The sequence below is a fragment of the Trematomus bernacchii genome, unplaced genomic scaffold (genome assembly GCF_902827165.1).
Source record: "Trematomus bernacchii unplaced genomic scaffold, fTreBer1.1, whole genome shotgun sequence".
Lineage (NCBI taxonomy): Eukaryota > Metazoa > Chordata > Actinopteri > Perciformes > Nototheniidae > Trematomus > Trematomus bernacchii.
Genome location: NW_022987698.1, coordinates 13,196,356 through 13,215,523, shown reverse-complemented (window position 1 = coordinate 13,215,523; position 19,168 = coordinate 13,196,356). Strand labels below are relative to the sequence as shown.

At 40.1% G+C, this 19,168-nt stretch overlaps 1 protein-coding gene across 6 annotated transcripts in view; it reads left to right on the top strand.

The window, feature by feature from the left end:
* arhgef10la (Rho guanine nucleotide exchange factor (GEF) 10-like a) overlaps positions 1–19,168 on the top strand; it is a 133,629-nt gene that overhangs the window by 9,196 nt on the left and 105,265 nt on the right. For 2 of the 6 annotated variants that reach the window (XM_034139036.1, XM_034139035.1), the window contains exons 2-10: positions 49–351; positions 2,731–2,758; positions 9,156–9,295; positions 12,347–12,433; positions 12,527–12,654; positions 14,916–15,011; positions 15,731–15,848; positions 16,947–17,047; positions 18,145–18,222. In XM_034139036.1, coding sequence (XP_033994927.1) covers positions 54–351; positions 2,731–2,758; positions 9,156–9,295; positions 12,347–12,433; positions 12,527–12,654; positions 14,916–15,011; positions 15,731–15,848; positions 16,947–17,047; positions 18,145–18,222 — 1,074 coding nt within the window. In that variant the 5' untranslated portion in view covers positions 49–53. Of the gene's footprint in view, positions 1–48; positions 352–2,730; positions 2,759–9,155; positions 9,296–12,346; positions 12,434–12,526; positions 12,664–14,915; positions 15,012–15,730; positions 15,849–16,946; positions 17,048–18,144; positions 18,223–19,168 lie in introns of all 6 variants that reach the window. The other 4 variants (XM_034139037.1, XM_034139039.1, XM_034139041.1 and 1 more) reach the window with 4 other exon arrangements.

The following is a 19,168-nucleotide window of genomic DNA, read 5'->3' as shown; positions in this document are numbered from 1 at the left end:
ACTCATTTTGGAACAAACTTATAACTTGAATGTTGTCTCTTTTTTTAGGGAGCATGTCGACTGTGATGCCTCAACAGCAACCGCCAAAGGAGGAGGAAGAGGACGAAGATGAAGAGCAAGGGGAAGGGTTTTCATTTGAGGACAGTGGGGATGAGGAGAAACCTCAGGGGGACAGTAAGGGCATCCCCTCTGACTCTGTTGGATCAGTCCAGTCATCAAAAAAGGAGGACAGTGAAACATCAGGAAGTTCATCACTAACAGGCACAGACTGCACACAACTTCCTATAACGTCGCCTCCTGCTGGACAGGAGGAGATCCTCACCAAGGATGTAGATTCAAATTCTACTGCAGGTAACACATTTGCACGATTAATGTACAGATTATACGACTGGATTCGTTTTTTAGAACAATCTAAAAATGATAAATGTACACTAATAGGCAGTACTTGATGTAACCCATTTAGATTCTTTACCTGATACCAATAACATGCATTTAAATTCAGAACTTCCCTAAAACAAAACCAGGCCTAGCTAATTAGCACCAAAGTGCATTTTTTGATGAGCAGGGTAGGGTACTTTAATATTAACCAATTAGTGAATACTTATTCCTTCAAAACAGCAGATATTGATCAGTCTCTTCTTCTAATGTGCACATTGGGACTGTTGGGGAAAATATAAATATTTTCCACAGTTTATTTCATTGAGCTCGGTACATATCTGCAAAAAATTAAAAATACGTCATAAATCATCAGATTTAAAATGAAAGGTGTATTAAACCAATAGGGACTCTAAGGAGCAGAATAAGAAAGGAAAAGCCCATGGAGGGTAAAAGGGAAATGCGTTGCCTTTTACAAAATACCGGTAGGTTCGTCCCATTGGTTCATCAACAACAAGGGTGTGTGAAGAGAGTTAACTAGCAGCAGCTAGTGGTTTGGATGTTCACGGTACATGAACAGTTCACGGTTAATTTAGCCTCGATAAAGCTAACTCCATTTAGCGCAATGCAAACAAAGGAAACACCGTCTATATCTGAGCAGAACTAATGAAGAAATAACTAACTTGAATGTTGGCACCGTGTTAGTAGCCAGCCAAGAAAATACAGCGACTTACCAGAAGTAGAAATGTCAACATCTCCATCAGTATCCCGGATACATCACACAAAATAACTAGTTAACGGAGCGGCTATCACTGTAAAGTTAGCGTGTTAACGTCACTCAGCAACGTTTCTGCCTAGCAGACCGATGCATAACGGTATTATTAAAACATGTTCTTATACACTCTTATATATTTTCATAGACCATTTTTGTTATTATGAACGTTACTGATTCATTGACCCTTAGGGTATTGGGAGTATTTGAGTGTTTTATACAATGAGTCAAATTTTTAGGCTGTTAGTTTTGGATTTACATTTGAATATATAAGTCAGTAAAACAGTAACAAAAGTTGATAAATAAATGCAAATGTGGAGTAATGAGTAGCCTACAATAATATATTTGAAGTGTAGTGGAGTTAAAGTGTAAAGTAGTCTAATTTTAGAACAGAATACATTGTATTTTTATTGTTCATAAAGGTGTAACAGTTCCTTTGTCCTATCCATAGACTGTTTATAAAGGGCCCTATCTGGCAAATTGGGCAAAACTGGATGCCAGCAATCTGAATAAAAGTACAGTACAATCACATACTGGAATGTACTCCCAACATAATTTTCCACCACTGCTGATGGGTGTAGACTTTGACAGTTTGACAGCATCAAATTAACATAACCTCAACCATTTTATTACTGTAGAGACACGGATAGTAGTTAAACTGCTGTACTGTAACCAAAATCTACATGCTGGGTTCTATCCTCTCAACATGTTCACTGTCATCAAACTGCTGCGGGGCATACCACTGAACCACTTCTCACTTAGTCACTGTGCAATAATCTGCCTTTGATAAGCTAGCTCTAAGATGTTATGTTTCTTATTTAGTTGACGATCAGTTCTCCACAGCCACACACTGTGTGAGTCAGTGACTTCAGCTTGTTAATCTCTTTTTAACAGCATTTAATTAATGCCTCAGGCAGACACAGCTGAGTTAACTTTCCTTTAATTGGATGGAGATATGTAGATATAAGTATGATATATTTACTACCTGGCTAACATTGCCAAACAGACCCTTGTAATTACACGGCCAGATAAAGAGATTTCGGTCTTGGGGAAGTTCTGTTGGACAAAGTGGAGCGATTAATGCTTAATTAAAAAGCTTTTTAACTAAGTATATGTGCAGTAATCTGTTAAGTGGACTGTGGTGATGCAAAGGGGAATTCTTGGAGATTATAATGGTGTGTAGTGGAGGTCTAATAATGAGAGCTGTTATAAATTCAGATCCCCCTCCAACACATCATATGGTGGGAAGGAAATTGATCATGACATTTATTTTCCTTTAATGCACTTCTCCTGTTACAAAACAACCATGCAAACTCATTGTTGTGACAACCCCACACAATCTACTAAATTATCTCTTGGGTGTTCTCCATGTGAGCAAGCGTGATTTTGTTTTTGACAGTATCTTTTTAAGGTTTTGAGAAGCTCTACTGTGTACAAGAAGTAACAGACTAAGTGATCATATTTCAAAGTCATAGTCGTTCACGCTGTCTTTTTAAATGCTGACAAAGTTGTGTTTTCCACTATCTTCTTCCTTTGATTTGGAATAGTTTGTCTCATGGTTGCTATTTTCTTCATTTTGACAGATGTTCCAGTCAAAGAGTCACCCAGCGGGTAAGTTGCCTTTGATTCTCATTACAGTGTGGGGAAAATTACTAAAAGGCAGTGTAGAAAGTAAACTCAACATCAAACCACATCAGCGTTTTGTCATTATGTCTGAGATAATGTCACGCTTACACTCAATCAGAACACGCAACAGTGGGTATGAGATACTGTGATGTTACCCTGTATCCATTTCAACAACATTCAGATGCCAGATGGCGTGTCACACCCGAAGTGACAAGTGCTAATGTCAGGAATGGAGTGATGCTACTGATACAATCCTAGAGGGAAATCACATGATTGCCTTATTCATGATGATGCATGTGGTATAATATGATGAGCATGGCTTATATACCATATCATGCAGTGTCAGATGGATTTAATTTAAAAAGTCAGTCACGCATTGACAAAAAAGAAAATGTGTCAATATTTCCATATCGGTATGTTTAAGTTTAATATAGTCATCTCTACAATTTCTGCTGCTGTCCGAATGGAAAATAATGTGTGATGCTCAAAGCAATTAATAATGACATTTTCCTTCAGCAGTAATAGATCTTCTTCATGGTAGTATTTAGAATTTTCATGCAGGAAAAATATTAATGAATAAACACTAGCTGGCTTAATTAACGTAAATGTCCCTTTAGGCCTTTCCTGTTAGCAAGTGTTTTCAATACCAGGAATTATAAACTGGGACACCCATGTTATATGCAGCCTTAATTAATGTTATTAATTGCACCTGTGCGTTACCTGCTGTGAAAAATAAATATCTGCCTTGAAAAAAAGTAAATGGGATTTATGCTTTACAGTGCGTGGAATATCAATTGGGGGAAAGACGTGTTCAGCTTTTTTAATTCTTTGAAAAGCATTCTACTTTGTGCATCTGTGACATGTTTACACGATTTCATGTTTCAAATGTCTTTATTTTTCTCATAGGGGGGAGTGTGTTATTAGAGAGAAAATCCCGTTGGAGGGAACACTGGGATTTTAGCCATGCAGACCATTTACATACACAACAACCTATATAACACACTACAGGAAAGAGAAACCCCCAAAAGTATAACAGGGCCTCTTTAAATTCCATTCATCTTCCTTCTTATGAGGTTGTGGCTTTAATTAAAAATCCCTGCACACGTGCGGAACACCCACACAGGTGATTTCAATTTGGTTGGCTGATTACAGCTCTTCTCAGGACAAAGTGGGCGTGTATCACTGAGTGATTGACAACTCACTCATCTACTTGGCTTTAGTGTAGCTGCACGAGTTAATGTGGGACTAATTGCACTTTTTCTGTGTCTTATAGTTAAAATACATACTTCCCAGCACAGGTACGCCTACCTTAAACTTGAGCAGAGGACAGACAGACATATTCACACACATACAGTATGTGGGTGTGCAGAGCCTTTAAAAGGAAAAAATAAAGTTTTATAAAGCATATAAAACTTTAACAAACTGCATAGGCACATTTCACATTTCTGTTATTATGTTTTGTGTTGTATACTTCACCCATTCTTACTACTGTTGATTTGGTGGAAATACATCCTAAACGCGTGGAATTTAAGAATCAGAGTTCCTACGATAAGATATGGAAACATCAACCTCCAAAAGACAATAACTGCTTTGTTATTTGTAATGTGTATTGAAATCATCAATATAAAGTTCTGGTGGAAAAGATTTATGAATGAAATGAACCTTACCCTGGTGCACTCAGACAGCACCTTTCATACAATCAAGAAGAGATTTTGCTTCAAGGCCTGGGCACAGTAAATGATAATGTGATAGTTTATTGATTCCTCTAAAGCAACTGTCTTTTGCCTGCATGCCTGCCTCCAGTTGGAGGGTGGCAGTCAAAGTCACCTACAGATCAGCAGCCCTGGAGCTGATGGACAGAATTAGTTTTCCATTGGATACTTTACCTTTCTTGACCCGAGGCTTTCTATCGGAAAGACAGGCGTTTAATGCCTTAAGAAATTGGAATTTTTATAATCAATATAAAACAGGATTTAATAAAAACTGAAATACAGTTTCTCACTGTAAATCTTATACTACCAGTACCTTCATACCGGGAGCAAATGCTAGAACCACCAGATAGTGTTAACTAGGGCTGCACAATTTGGAAAAAATAACTATATGTGATTAATTTTCTGCTCTTGCAATTGTGATTGGATTTGCGAATCTAAGCGAATTAAGATTTATATATCATTGCTCACGTTATTATTACAAATATATTAAAGCAAGGATTTGGAAAAAACATATTTTATATTAAAGAGGACCTGTTATGGGCTGTGTTTTCCCTTTCCTGTAAATTGTTTTATACTGTAAGTTGATATGTATGTACATAGTCTGCAAAGGCAGACTCCATTGGAGTCATTTGTTTACTTCCCTAACATAATGACGTCACTACGTAACACTACCGTATCACATTGTCCGTGTTAGAGATGTCCCGACCCTTAGCCTAAGCGGTTTATCAATCACAACAGAGCTAACCAATCAGAGCAGACTGGGCTCTGGTTTCAGACAGAGGGTGAAAAGAGGTGCTGCAGCACAGGCAGTATGAGAAAAATAAAGAGCTTTTTGAACATTAAAGCAACATGTCACAGTAGAGACACAACATCCAAATATGAACCTGAAAAGGAGCAGAATATGTCCTCTTTGAATCTGTGGAATACGATTTTAGGCAAGTCTTTTCTGCAGCACCAAATTACTCAATTCAGAATGATATTTTCACATGTTTAGCCTTTTCCAAATATTGCAATCACTGCAATTTGGATATTGCACTAGTCCATATTTTAAGATTTCAATAAATTGTGCCGTTCTAGTGTTAACCATACTAAGGTACATTACACACTATATACATATACCCATACTTTCCTTGCTTCTTTTATAGGATATTCTATAAAGCTTTAACTTAAAAAAACATGATGATGGTCTGCATGGTGAAGCCATGTAGGGGCTTTACATTTTTAGTGAGGCCTCCCACCTGTGCTCCAGCTGTAGGAAGTGTTTTTCAGAAAAACCTCTACTCATTATGGACTCCAAAGAGTTTGGATTCCTGTGGGCTTTCCTGTGCTGAAAGGGAGGCCTTTTATTTGTGCACAGGTGTGAGGGTGTTAATGTGTGTGCATATGTGTGTGCATGAACAACTGCATATGGGTGTGTGTATGCGCTAGAGTCACAGCGAGGTCTTGGCAATTTCTCCTGCCGGGGTATTTGTGCTGAGTGCACATTTCCACTTTGGTTTAGTCAATAGTGTGCCTTTTTAAAGAAGAGCTATCAATAGCACTTTCCACCATCAAGGTGTTAAGACTGTCAGCACATCCACCATATCTGTCAGCAGTTTTAGAATAGTATTGCCTAAAATGACTTTGGGATTGTTATTGCAGAAATATGTATTTTTTCCTTAACATTGCAATGACAGCACATCAGCTCGTTACAGCTATTAAGCTCAAGGCAGCATTTTCTCCCGTGAGATTTATGTTCGTTTGATGCCAGCATTTACTTTCTGGCTTCCCTTTTTACTCTGTGACAAATAGTTTTCATTAAACACATGGCATGGGACCTCAGCAAATGAGAACATTTACACAAAAGTAACCATGACAACCTGACATGCTCCTGGTATATGTGTAGAGCTCGAACCTAAGAAAGTACAACTTTACTTTTCCCATCAAAGTTACCCTTTTTTTACCGAGTTCACCTTTTCGCCCTTTTGCCGCCTTGCATACTTTTAGACTTTTGTCTGGAAAACTGTAATGCGGCTTGCGGATCACATTTATTTTTCACAGCCCTCCTCACCTTGTTGTACTCGGTTGGATGTGCTGTGGGAGCAAAAAAGAAAACTGTAAAAGCTGAAACACACGTGTATACAAATATAAAATGAAGCCATAAACCAAATACTTTTGAAGGCTTTTTAATTAGAGTCTGTCATGTACTCTGCCCGGTAGCACAGGGTGCATTGTGGGGTTGCTGCAATGGGAGAAGTGGGCAGTTGTTTATGAAGGAGATGTATGACCTGAGGACAAATAGAGCTCCATCAGTATGGTCAGCACAATGCGTGTGCAGTTACAAAGAACAGCTACGCTCAAGAGGGACCAGGGGGCAAAGCAGGTGAAGCTAATGACTGCTGGGACGGCCCCGGCCCACAGTAGCTGAAGGGAATGGAAACAGATGGAAGTTTGTGATTTGCATTCAGGCTGCTCGTGCTGTAGGCTGCGCTCTGCCCCAGGCTATGTCATTTGCATTGAAAAATGATTCCTGCTTCTCTCCTTGAGCTATATGACTCACTGTGTCTTATAGGCACAGATAAGTTGTGAAGGGGTGCGTAACAATATGCCAGGATCGATAGCTTCACAGCTCACATCCCTCACACCTGACATACAGTCGGGCTGTGTATCGCTATTGTTCTGGCTTTTTCCTCACAACAGTTTTAATGATCAGTTTATGGCAAGGTACGTGTTGACAAATAGGTCTTTATGCCGTCTTCATGTGGGCTGAGATCATTTTTGTCCTTTTAGATTGAGACGAATGATGCAGACTCATAAAGAATGCAGCAGAGTAATACTCTAAACTCTTTTGCTTAACACCACCGCAAAACCAAATGTCTGCTATCAGGAGCTCTGATATGATATTTTGACAGGTCACAACATCTGCCTCCAGGCATGTGGTGGGCATTTATAGCAAAACAGGCAGAGCACAGCAAAAAACAACCAGAACTTGGACTATATCTTATATACAGTTTAAAAATGCTAAACTTGTTTTGTGAGCAATAATCTGTTTTTTAATACACTGTATATATTGTAATAAACACATTTTGAAGATTTTAATATGTTATATATTAAGTTCAAAGTGCACATTTTTACTTATTTAAAAAAATATATCATTATTTTATTTGTGTCTTTAATAATATCAATAAGCTTCATTTGTATAGCACCTTTCATACAATAATTGAAGTTCAAAGTGCTTCACAGTAGACTCTCTTAACATACTCACAGAAAATGTATCTCACATACAGTAGAATACAGTTACCAGTAAAAGACATAAAGAAAACACTTAAGATAGCATAAAATAGATATTTAATTTAGATGAAAGGTATGATGCTAAGATGCATCGGAGTGCATTGAGAATACAGAGAGCAGGAGTTAGCTTCCTAAAAGGATACATTGTACAATATGTTTTGAGCTTTTCTTTAAATGAAGAAACCGTCACAAAAATACAATTAATTTATTTGTATTTATTCTGATCATTTTAAGGTCATACATACATCATTATATTTACATTATATTTTGAATAATATTTGTTTTTACAGGATTAGAGAACCGTACGGTTTACCGAAATAGATTTTATTTCTAATTTGAGAAAAAAAAAGGTTTCCTGTGATTGAAACTCACATAATTATACTGTGTATGCTAACACAAATGCAAACAAATATGTGTTTTTACCCTCTTCTGCTATGGGCAGAACCTGCTCCCTTCAAGAAAAAAAATGCTGTAAAGTAAGAATCCGCAATTTTGTGACAATTTGTGCAAACTATTTTCCCGGCATGTCTTGTTTGTCTGCAAGTTTCCCATCACTGTGAGAAGCTGCTGCTGCTGCTGAGGAGTTTAGAGGGACAGATTTAATTAGTGTAGATGGGACGCTCCTACACGCTGCTTCCTGTCATATTATCAGTCATGTGGGGGAGGACTCTCCCTCTCCGGCAGCATCAACACAAGCCGTGTGATAGCTGTGTCAACTAGATTTTCCCCAGTGATGTCAGAGTGTGTTTTTAAATAGCTGGTTCAGGGACATATTCTCATTCAAAAAGCCAGCAGTGATTATGGTAAGGCAGGTAATGATTTGACAGTGCTCAGGGGCAAAGGAAGTAACTTAAGGTGTGATTTATATTTCTTCTCCTTAAATGTGGCCTCGCAAAAGTTCTTTATAATTAGTAGACCAGCAACTTTTCCCACATTCAGTTTAAAGAGGCCCTACTATGCTTTTTGGTCTTCTCCCTTTCCTGTAGTGTTTTATAGGTTTTGGTGCAGGTAAATGGTCTGCAAAGGCTAAAATCCCAAACTTTTCTCTCCCGCACACTCCCCCCCCCACACTTTTGTTCTTGCCTTCCTCCAAATTTGATTAAAATCTGTTTTGTTTTTGACATATTTCTCCTAACCTAAAAAATAACAGAATGCTCAGCTGCATATGGAAAATGTTACCACTTCCGAAAAAGTCTCCTCACAATTATCACAACAATTCGACAGCAGCCATATGTGCTCTGTCAGACTTCAGGGAGTGTGTGTTCGCATGCTTGGATAGCAACAAACTATTTTGACCCCCACCTCCAGCCTCTCAGCCTCCCCTTCCTCTCACTGATATTAAACCTGTAATGAGGCACACAGTGTTAGTTTAACTGTGCTAATATTTGGGTGCCTTCCAGGGTCTCAGCAGCAGAGCCCTGTTCCTCGGCTCCTCTGGTGGGAGACGAGCTCCCTGGGCTTCCTGCGGCGCCGCCAGCTGTGGAGACGACGACTGATTCAGGAGACCAAGGCGAAGAAATCGAGAAAAGCTCCAGTGAAGGTAAAGAACTAAATAATATTGACAGGGAAGTGATGCAACTCTAGATCAGATGTTACATTTCAAGATTACTCTCAAGCTCACCTCGGGACTCAGGCTCATTCCACCTAGGAATTACAGTCTTCAGATCTGTAAGAAAACCAATTGGACCTCCAGAATTGTGTAAACAGTATAGTGGACCCCACCATAATGGCACTGGCAGTATCCATTTTTGTAACAGTATTTTGTGAGTACCGCACAGTGCATCTCTTGACCTTGATCTAAGGTGGCAAGAACACCATATTACAGGCTTACGGTCGTCTTATGGATCATTGATCTGTACGGTGAGAGAGGTCAGACGCACATTATGTATAGACACATCTGTGCGCGCTCCATTCAAACACATAACGACACAAGACGCACGCACGTATTCTGCCATGATTTTATTTCTACACGGACATGACATGAATCCAATTAATTCAGGATGGGGATCAATAGAGAACCATTTCCATGAGGGAAAATTGGTTTTGGATTCCGACTCAGTCAGCAGTGCCGCCGTTATTTGAAGGTGGCTCAGAAATGAGAGATGTAAAAGAACCCCGCAATGCTGCCCGACATTTTTTATGTCCCGCTCCTCTGATGTATTTTCACACAGGCCTCTGCTGTCATTTTCAACGTGCACAGTATATTTAAACTGACTAAATAATGCAATTCTATTAAACCTCTCTCCTAGCCATCTAAAATCATTACTACAGAAATGGGAATACTGATGCTAATGAGAAATCTACTGCAATGCTCAATTTGTTTTTACTTACTTTTGGTACTTTCTCTGACGGAGCGTCTACACAGCAGCGTTAAAAAAATCTTCTAACGCTTCTGCCCATTCACTTTGAATGGGGTGACGTCACTTTTCACCGAACTGCATTGTGGGCAGCAGAGCGGAGATTTTCAGGATTTTCAGGATTCAAAGTTGAGCAATGTTCAACTTTTGAAGCTGAGGTGGAAGCGTCAGCCAATCAAATCCCGTGTATGCAAATCTGACAGTTCAAGCGCTAGCCAATCAAACCCCGTGTATGCTGGGAGAGACATACCGCAGGTCATTTCCTCATATTCCAAAAAATGGAGGAGAAATTAGCGGTAGGGAATCACCCGGTGCTTTATGACCAGTCCCTATTTACCTACCGGGATACAAACCGGAGGAGCCAGGCATGGAGGGAGGTGGCAGAGACAGTGGTATGTTTTCGCCTGTTTTGGGGAGTTTATATCCAGTTTACTTCGGGCTTTTCTGCTTTGTATGTCGGGGGCGGGAGATTCATGTGATTGGTTGTTGGTCGCGTTTCTCGCAAAAAATCCCCAAGCTTCAGATACGCCCACCTCCAAGATTTTTTTAACGCTGCTGTGTGGACGCTCCGTTATAGTTTTCTAACCCCAAACTCCAAGAAATATTTTGGAAATTCTATGGAGGTCAAAACTGTTAATTGTGTAGAAGATCTGTGTTCTGAATCTTCTTTATATGGATCATTATGAATACTTAAGTACTTCCTGTTTGTTGAAGCTAAAAGGTCCCTTCACTCCTTGATTGTGCTCACTGTTAATATAGACTATTTTTACCTATTTATTGTTTTTACATTATTGTTCACATTTTTACTTTAACTTCACCTATTTTATATAAATAATTATTTGTATTTTGTATTTATCTTTTACTTATCTTTACAGTCACAAAATCCAAGTTCAACCCTAGAATAAATAACATTCTAATTCAGATTTGATTCTGAATGATAAGGTTATACATGCATCACTAGAGCTACATATTTTGAACACTCCTTCATTTTTTCATTCGTTTAACTTTTACTTACTTTTTTCCTTTTAGTTTTCTAACACTAAAACTCCATTAATTATTTTGAAGATTATTCAATGGAGGTCAAAACTGTCTGTGTAGAAAAACTGTGTTTTAGTTTGACTGAATCTACTTTATATGCACCATTATAAATAATGAAGTATTTCCTGTTTGTCAAAGCAAAAATGTCCCTTCACTCCTTGATTGTGGTCACGGCACATTTTGAAGTGATTATCTGACATTGATTGCTTTGCCTTGATCTTTTCTTTCACATTTGCCACTTAATGGCAGTGTATTTTTAAATTGCCTGCAGTGTCATGGCGACCTGTTAATGACTTTATTGGAGTGTCATTGTGTCGCTGTACAGCAAAGTTGAGTAAAAGTAGGCAAACAGGAAACTTGGTTGAAAACATTTGGAATAATGTTCCCGTGAGACCCACTGAGCAGATCTGCTGATAGTCAGGCTGAAATCCAGTTGTTCTCTCCTCCATTCTGAATCCTTTCTGAATGCACAAGCGTAGGAAAGTGTGCGATATATAAAGAACATTTGTATAGCTAATCCTCTTTTGTAGAGACACACTTGTTCATCTCCTAGATTGTATCCAAGGTTATTTCCAGTTTTAAGACTGATCTCTGCTGAATAATCCACGACAGAATACACATCTCCAATCTGATTAATTGAAAACAGTGATTGTTGCTGTTCAGGGCTTAGGAGAAAGTGTAAAAGACAGATCACAGTTTAAAACCAAATCAATAAAGCTCACTGAGCTAAATTAGGCTGAAACAGTCTCAAAGCAGTTAACGACAAATCCTGCCGAGCGGGGAGATAGAAGGGGTCAATAGCTCAAACAAGCTGGATACAATCATGTTGCGTCACATGGACAAAGCCATTACGGCACAATGCACACGCACATCTCCCTGAGGAAGAAGACCTTTACATGCAAATGATACAATAAGTATGCAAATATTCAAAAGGCTGTGTACAATTCCTAACCAGAGGCATAAGATGGCGTCTTATATATCTGCTCTGTTTCGCCAAAAAGGATTCAGGCAATTCAGTCTGGAGCTGTGTGTCTTTGTGTGTGTTTTTCTTTGGCGAGAAATGTAAAAGCCCTCACAACAGGAGGTGTGACTATCCGACAGAAAGGGAGATACAAGATAAAGAAGGCACCACTCTTTCTATATTTCAAAAAAAACAAACAGTGTTTACTTTGATGCTACTGGCTTTTCTTTGCCAGCTCTACTCGCGGCTGAAGCTGAGCCAGAGGCTCCCGAGGTGATCTATGATGATGTTCCAAGTGAAGGCCCCCTCTCTCCTGATGAAGGTGAGTAGCTGCGACACACTTTGTGTTTGCTTAGGATGATTGTCCTTTCTGATGCCGAGCTTCTGAGGTGTAATATTGTGTGTGTTTTGGCAGATATGATCTACGAAGATGTTCAGAGAGACAGCCGTCCTCTGGATAGAGACAACGGATGGAGCTCCAGTGAGTTTGAAAGCTATGATGAGCAGTCTGATAACGAGACCAAATTACCAACACGAAGCAAGGTAGTATTAGTGAGTTTGTGGATGCATGTGTATTCATCTCATTATCATCTTGGTTTATCTTATATGGCATCATGCACTGAACAAACTGAAACGTTGATTTGAATGAAATGTAATATGTCAACAGATTTCAGTTGAAAGCAGTAATATTAAAACAAAATATTACGTTCAACTTCATGTTATTGCTTTCAACTAACCTAATACAGTTATGTGAAATCTGTTGACATAATCCATTTATTTAAAGTCAACCTTTTAGTGTGTGTTGTGGCCGGCCAAGGTTGTTGTTGGTGGGGTTTCCAGCATGAAATAATCAAGGAGAATATTTCATTTCCTGCTCCTCTGGCACAGTCCTCTTTATTAATGTAGAGAACTATAAAGGAATAAAGGAGACTATAAAGAACATGAAAAATGTATTTTAGTCCGTCTAGGCCTTAAACTTTCATTGCCGGATGAAAGTAAACAAGAAGCATTTCAGTTTGAAGAGCCTCAGATCTCCTCGCCTTCTTTTCTGCCAAGGATGCTGTTCATCAGCGTCGTGCAGCACGGCTCCACAGTGTCAGCCTTCCACATGATGGCACTGTGTGCACATTCACACTGTGCAGCATTCACTTTATGCTTCGCCAGCCTTTACCGTGCATGCATCTCTGCAGACATAGGGAACATGTGGAGCCATAGCAATAAAACATATTTTTCTCGACATTATTAATGTACAGTATAGATGTGTACTCGCCTATACATCTTTTTAAATTTGTAGGTGTTTGCATACAGTATGAATACGATTCTATTTTAAGGCAAGAAAATCAGTGCTTTGAGAAACAAGGGAGACCAAAGAGAATGAAGTCGATGTATTGGACTGAAATGAGCTGCTCAGGTAATTACAAAAAACCCACCACGTTTCTTTCAGATTGCTTGTCCCAGACCACTGAACACAAGAAAGGATTCAGCTGCACCGTTTGAACAGTTAATGAAGGAACCTTGACTATTACGGGGCCAACAACACTTTTCTAGCTAGCAAATCATTCAACCCAAAACACATCGTTTTTAATTACTCGCCTGATTCATTTTTCACCAAGTGTACCTGAAGTTCCCTTGTTCAGTTTACTGCTTAATTTGAGCAGCTTGGAAGAGCTGGGACAGAGTTTGCTTCTTTAATAACTGCCTGCTCCCCTCACCCTCACCCTCCACCCTCCACCCTTCTACAAACCAGTGTCCATAGAGTGGTGCAGTGATGACAGAATGTGAAGGCTAACCCAGAAACTAGCATCACAAGGCTCCCTCTACAAAGATCAACAGGAATTTTCTATTGGTTTTGGAATATTGCTGAACATAAGCTAAGAAACAATTATGTTACTTGCATATTTCACCACTTTGATCATTTTTGAAGCATAAATGCAATAGCCAGATGTTAATAGCTAACGTAAGGCTATAACAAACTTCACCAGAGTCTCATTACTTCACATCACCACTTAAAGGGGCCCTTTTATGCTTTTTGGGGTTTACCCTGTCCTGTAGTGTTGTATAGGTTTTTGTACATGTAAATCTAAATTGCCAAAGTAACTTCCTGAGGGTACACCTTCCTTAACATAGTGACATCACTATGTAACACTTGCGCTTCTATTGGCTAGTGCTCAAACACATTGTACGTGATAGGCAAAGGGGCGGGACATCTCTAAGTCGTACACCAATCCCAACAGCCAGCCAGCTAACTAATCAGATCAGACTGGGCTCTGGTTTCAGACAGAGGTTGAAAAGAGGTGCTGCAGTACAGGCAGTATGAGATAAACAAAGACCTCATGTCACAGTAGACTAGAGGCACAAAATACAATTATGAAACCTAAAATAGAGCATAAAAAAGCCCCTTATATTGTTAGCAACTGCTGTTTTTATGACACATAAAAGGTTAGGGCATTAACGAGTGGGGTACAACAAACGTTAGGACGTCTCACCAAAAACCACTGACTTCAAGACGAGCTAAGTGCTAAAATGCTAACTTATTTCCGGGTAGTCAAACTCATCTCTGCACCATTCTATAAGTATCATACATCATAACCCCTTTGATCATAGCCATGCTCCAAGCCTTCACTCTCTATGCTTGTGATTAATTCCCAATGTTGCGTAGCTTATTTTGCCTTGATCACTTTGCCTCCGTTTCCTTTTTTCTTTTTCCTCTCCCCTACTCTTTTCCTCCTCTCTACACCTTTCATGGCTAAACGCGACCTCCCCCCTCTCTCCTTGCCCCGCCTGTCCCTGTCCAACACCTGTAGCTCTCTCCTGACGTGAGTCGGCTGAGGGAACGCTGTGCCAGGACCAAACGAGAGCTGGCCATGAGACTCTCTGGCAAGCACAACTATGACATCAAGGTATATTTCCAGCAGCAAGTGAACACAGCTATATCACGCTATTTTATCCGCAGAGCTCAAATCTCTCTGCTAGATGTTTGTCAACAGGATTGATGATCACCCAGAGCTGAAATATGCTGTGTTGTATGCTCAGCTGGCTCAAAGGCTTAACTGACTCTCTGCACCATCCTCTCCCCAGCTTCCCTTTGGACTGTGACTTTGCTTTGAGACTCTTCTGTTGATCCCTCTCTCCTTCCCCTGCCTGGTTTAACATCAAGATGCATTTATGGGACACATGAATTATTAAACAATATTCCGCGTATTTACTTCCATAAACGCCAGTGCAACTCGCACCCAATTAATGACCCACTTTCCTGAAGTAGCATCATTTAAAAACCACCCTGCGTGTATTCTTGTGTCGCTGGAGTCTGGTTGCAGGGCCTCTGGGATGCTCAGGGTGGAGTTTTTGGTCAGCCGGATTCTCCCACACTGAGCCAAACTAGAGCTCACTCTGTTAGGATAATCTGTAGATGACGCGCTCATAGTCTCCCTGATTAGAGGGCTGCGCGGCGCCCCGCAGGGAGTCGCAGATGGTGAGATTCACGATGAGCCCACTGACTGAGCGCCACTCCCTCCATCTCTCTGCAGAGGAGCACTGTAGGTTATCAAGTCTGCACAGCATGGCACTCTCCTCGCGCTCTAAAGCTCCTCCGTTGTCTCTCTCTGCTCCTTCCTACCAGGTTCAGCAACTCATGAAGGCGGCCAGAAGCGGAACGAAGGACGGGCTTGAAAAGACCAAGATAGCCGTCATGCGAAAAGTGAACTTCCTGCAGAGAAAGGATCAACCGGGTAATGCGGGTGAAGTCTGACCACTTTGTTAACGTTGGTCAGCTGGATTTTTTGTGGATGAAAGAGTTATACTATACTGGATAATGGGGATTGCTTATGAAGTCTTGGTTTTTAACTCCTTACACTTTCAATTATAGGCAGTTGCTTGTGTGCAATGCCAGGCAAGCCAAAGTAGCGTTCAAGGCTGATGGAGTAGAAAGTCTTACTTTTTCTTTATGCAAATCCCCTCAGGGTGAAATGAAAGAACCGTGAAGAGAAAAGATCTCACTGATTATAACTGTAATACATAAAACAGATAGGCTTTCTCAGTTTTAAGACAAGCGATGTGGTCGAGTATTGTTTTTGAAGTGCGAGAATGAAAAGGATGAGGCAATTCATGCGGTACACTATAGGTTCCTTTTATAGGAGCCCTTGCCTAACAATAGTCAGAGATTACCATCCATTAATGGAGTATCAAGCAGCTCTACAAACCATAGATACCAGACCTACGCCTCAAACAAATCTCAGAGCCATCACAAAGAGGTAAAGAGGCCAGTGCTGCTATTTTTAGGTGTTGATAGGGGGGGGGGGAATCTGCACAGCATTATATTTATTTCCCCACCAATCCCTCTGTTATCATTCCAAAGACTTTAATTGGAACGGTGGAAGGAAGCTTTTGGTATCTGTGTCTTTATGTTACGGGTGAAGTGGGATTTTTTGACTGCCGAATTGCTTTGTGCCAGTGCGGAAATGAGAATGTGTTGGATGGTGTTTTTGCAGACACACTTCTGTGTGCCTCTCTTACTCAAACAGTGATACAGTATTGTTTTGAAAGTTATTTCCTTTTTTCCGAAGGCTTCTCTCTCTCTCTCTCACTCTGCCTCTTCCTCTTCCTCAACACCTCTGTCTCTCTCGCTCTGTCTCTTTCTCAGAAAGTATAGAAACCTCTTCATATTTTCGAGGTAATAAACTTGGTGTGTCGCAATGTGTCTCTAGCTGCAGTGAGATCTGGAGGGTGCCTTTCTGTTTTTCCCTGTCTGGTTTATTTTTTCTCACACACACATGCACTCTTTTTTTCTTATTTTTTACCTTTCTGTATTTTTGTCCTTTATTCCTGAATGTGTGCAGAGGAGGAAGATGATGCAGGATACCTGGATGTGGCCGTGCCAGACGTTAAGCATCCTCCCCCACAGCTGAGCCCAATGCCCGAGGGGCTCACCAGCCACCAGGTGCACCTCACGATTTAACAAGCGCTCTTTCCTAAATGATTTTAACCCAGGATCTCTAACATCAAGCATTTATGTGAACCCATTGTGTCCCCAACAGCCTTAAGATCAGGCTCTAAGCTGACATGTTAAGAATTATTTGCCAGTCACGTGCTATTTTTACCACTTAACACACACTTAACGCTTGCAAAACCTTAAAGCATGTAAAAACAAAAATGCAAATTATGACATTACCGAGCTGGACCACAGTGTCCTCCCGTATTTCCAGCACATATTTTTACCTTGAATAGCATAGCAGTTAAATTGCAGAGAAAGCGACTGTTGACCACAAATGGTAACTGCACCGTTCTCATTAGGTGTGGTAACGCTATCCAGTTTCATGAAATTGCACAGGAGTGAAACATTTTTATCGATTGACACCACTAATTTCTACACATCTATATGCTAGGGCTGCACGATTTGGAAAAAAAATAATATAAATGCAATTATTTTTAACTGCCATATGATTTGCGATATTAGAGGGAATGGACATTTCTTAAACATTAACTTGTCATGAAAGATATATTACAATTATCAGGAAGATCTGTACCAAACAAGGATTTAAAAAAAAAAAAAAAGATTCTGTAAAATAACGTTTGTAGGCCTGGAACTTCTCGACAACACCATAATAGGATTATGATTAAAATCACCTTTTATGAATTGGGACTCGAACCGGCAACACTTTAGTTACCAAGCCAAGTCCCTACCTACGGACTTAACTGTTGCAGCGCGAATAATAAATACTTCCAGTATTATATTTTCACACATTTTATATTTACAAATTATTGTGCTTACTGCAATATTGATATTGCACTGACTAGACCATATTGCTATTTTAAAAAAAAAAGCTAATTGTGCAGCTCTCTTTGAATCAGATCTTCGATGGGGGCCTTGTTCAAACAGACCTATTGTTCTTTGAGTCTTTTTCCTCCCGTGACAAACACATGATTATTGTTCAATCCATCAACCTGCGGCGTGCCTAACTGTGAGCACAGTGCACGCTGCCGCCCCATCATGTCCTCTTAGTGCTGCGTTTCCTGACTGGTCTGTTGTCTGCGCAGGTTGTCAGACGCCATATCCTGAGCTCCATCATCCAGAGCGAGCACAGCTACCTGGAGTCTCTCCGGAGGATCGTGCAGGTGAGCTGCTTAGTCCCTGTTGTACTCCACTGCCACATGCAATAACGTCACCATTTAGCCATTATGAATAACACCGGAAAGAGAAGCAGTGATATCCATCAAATTACAGAGCATAAGTAGTCCTGATAAAAACAGCCGCCCTCATTTCTGTGGCGTGGAGATGACGCTAAGAGAGAAAGACTGTAAGGCAGGATGGGATGCAGCCTATATCTCTCTTTTTAGTGGGGTGTTGTTATCTCCTCATCGCAGAAAAATAGGAGCAGCCTACTGAAATGGAATCAGCAGCTATCAACAGTTTCCTTATGTCCTGTAAAGCCTTCCACTGTCGAAATGTAATGAGCTACCTTTGTTGTGGAGTGACATGATTGCGCGTGATACTATGGAGGTTTAGCTCGTTTGAAATCTCTCTTGTTATTCAGGGAGTCCAGCTGAATGCTAAACGTAGTGTCCCCAGACTGATAACATATAAAAGATGAAAGGCCACAAGCACAATTAGACTTGATACTTTGTATTATTGCAGTAAAACAGATTGCACATCTCATGTTAATTCTTCTGTCGATGATTCATTTGCTTTGATGGATTTGCGGAGATAAAACTTGCAAAACATCAATGAAAATTACCACCACAATTGCTTTAAAAGAGTATTTTTCATCTTTTACATTTAGCTTGTTCTTATTATCTATACTTTGGTATGTTTCAAACAAGCCATGTTTTCTGCCTCCCATAGAGAATCTTGTCCACAAACAGCTGATTTCTGTAGGCCATGCTAATATTCCCATGCGTGCTGACTGAAGAATCAATCAGTGCCTCTTTTACCATGTTGCTTTTGCATCTGTCACTCTGCTGGGAGCTTCCTTTTGCCATTATTATTTTGGCTTTTATGATTACAAGTCACCTTGAGTTGTGAACATGTTTGCACACGTCAAATGTTTTGCAGGCGACTCCT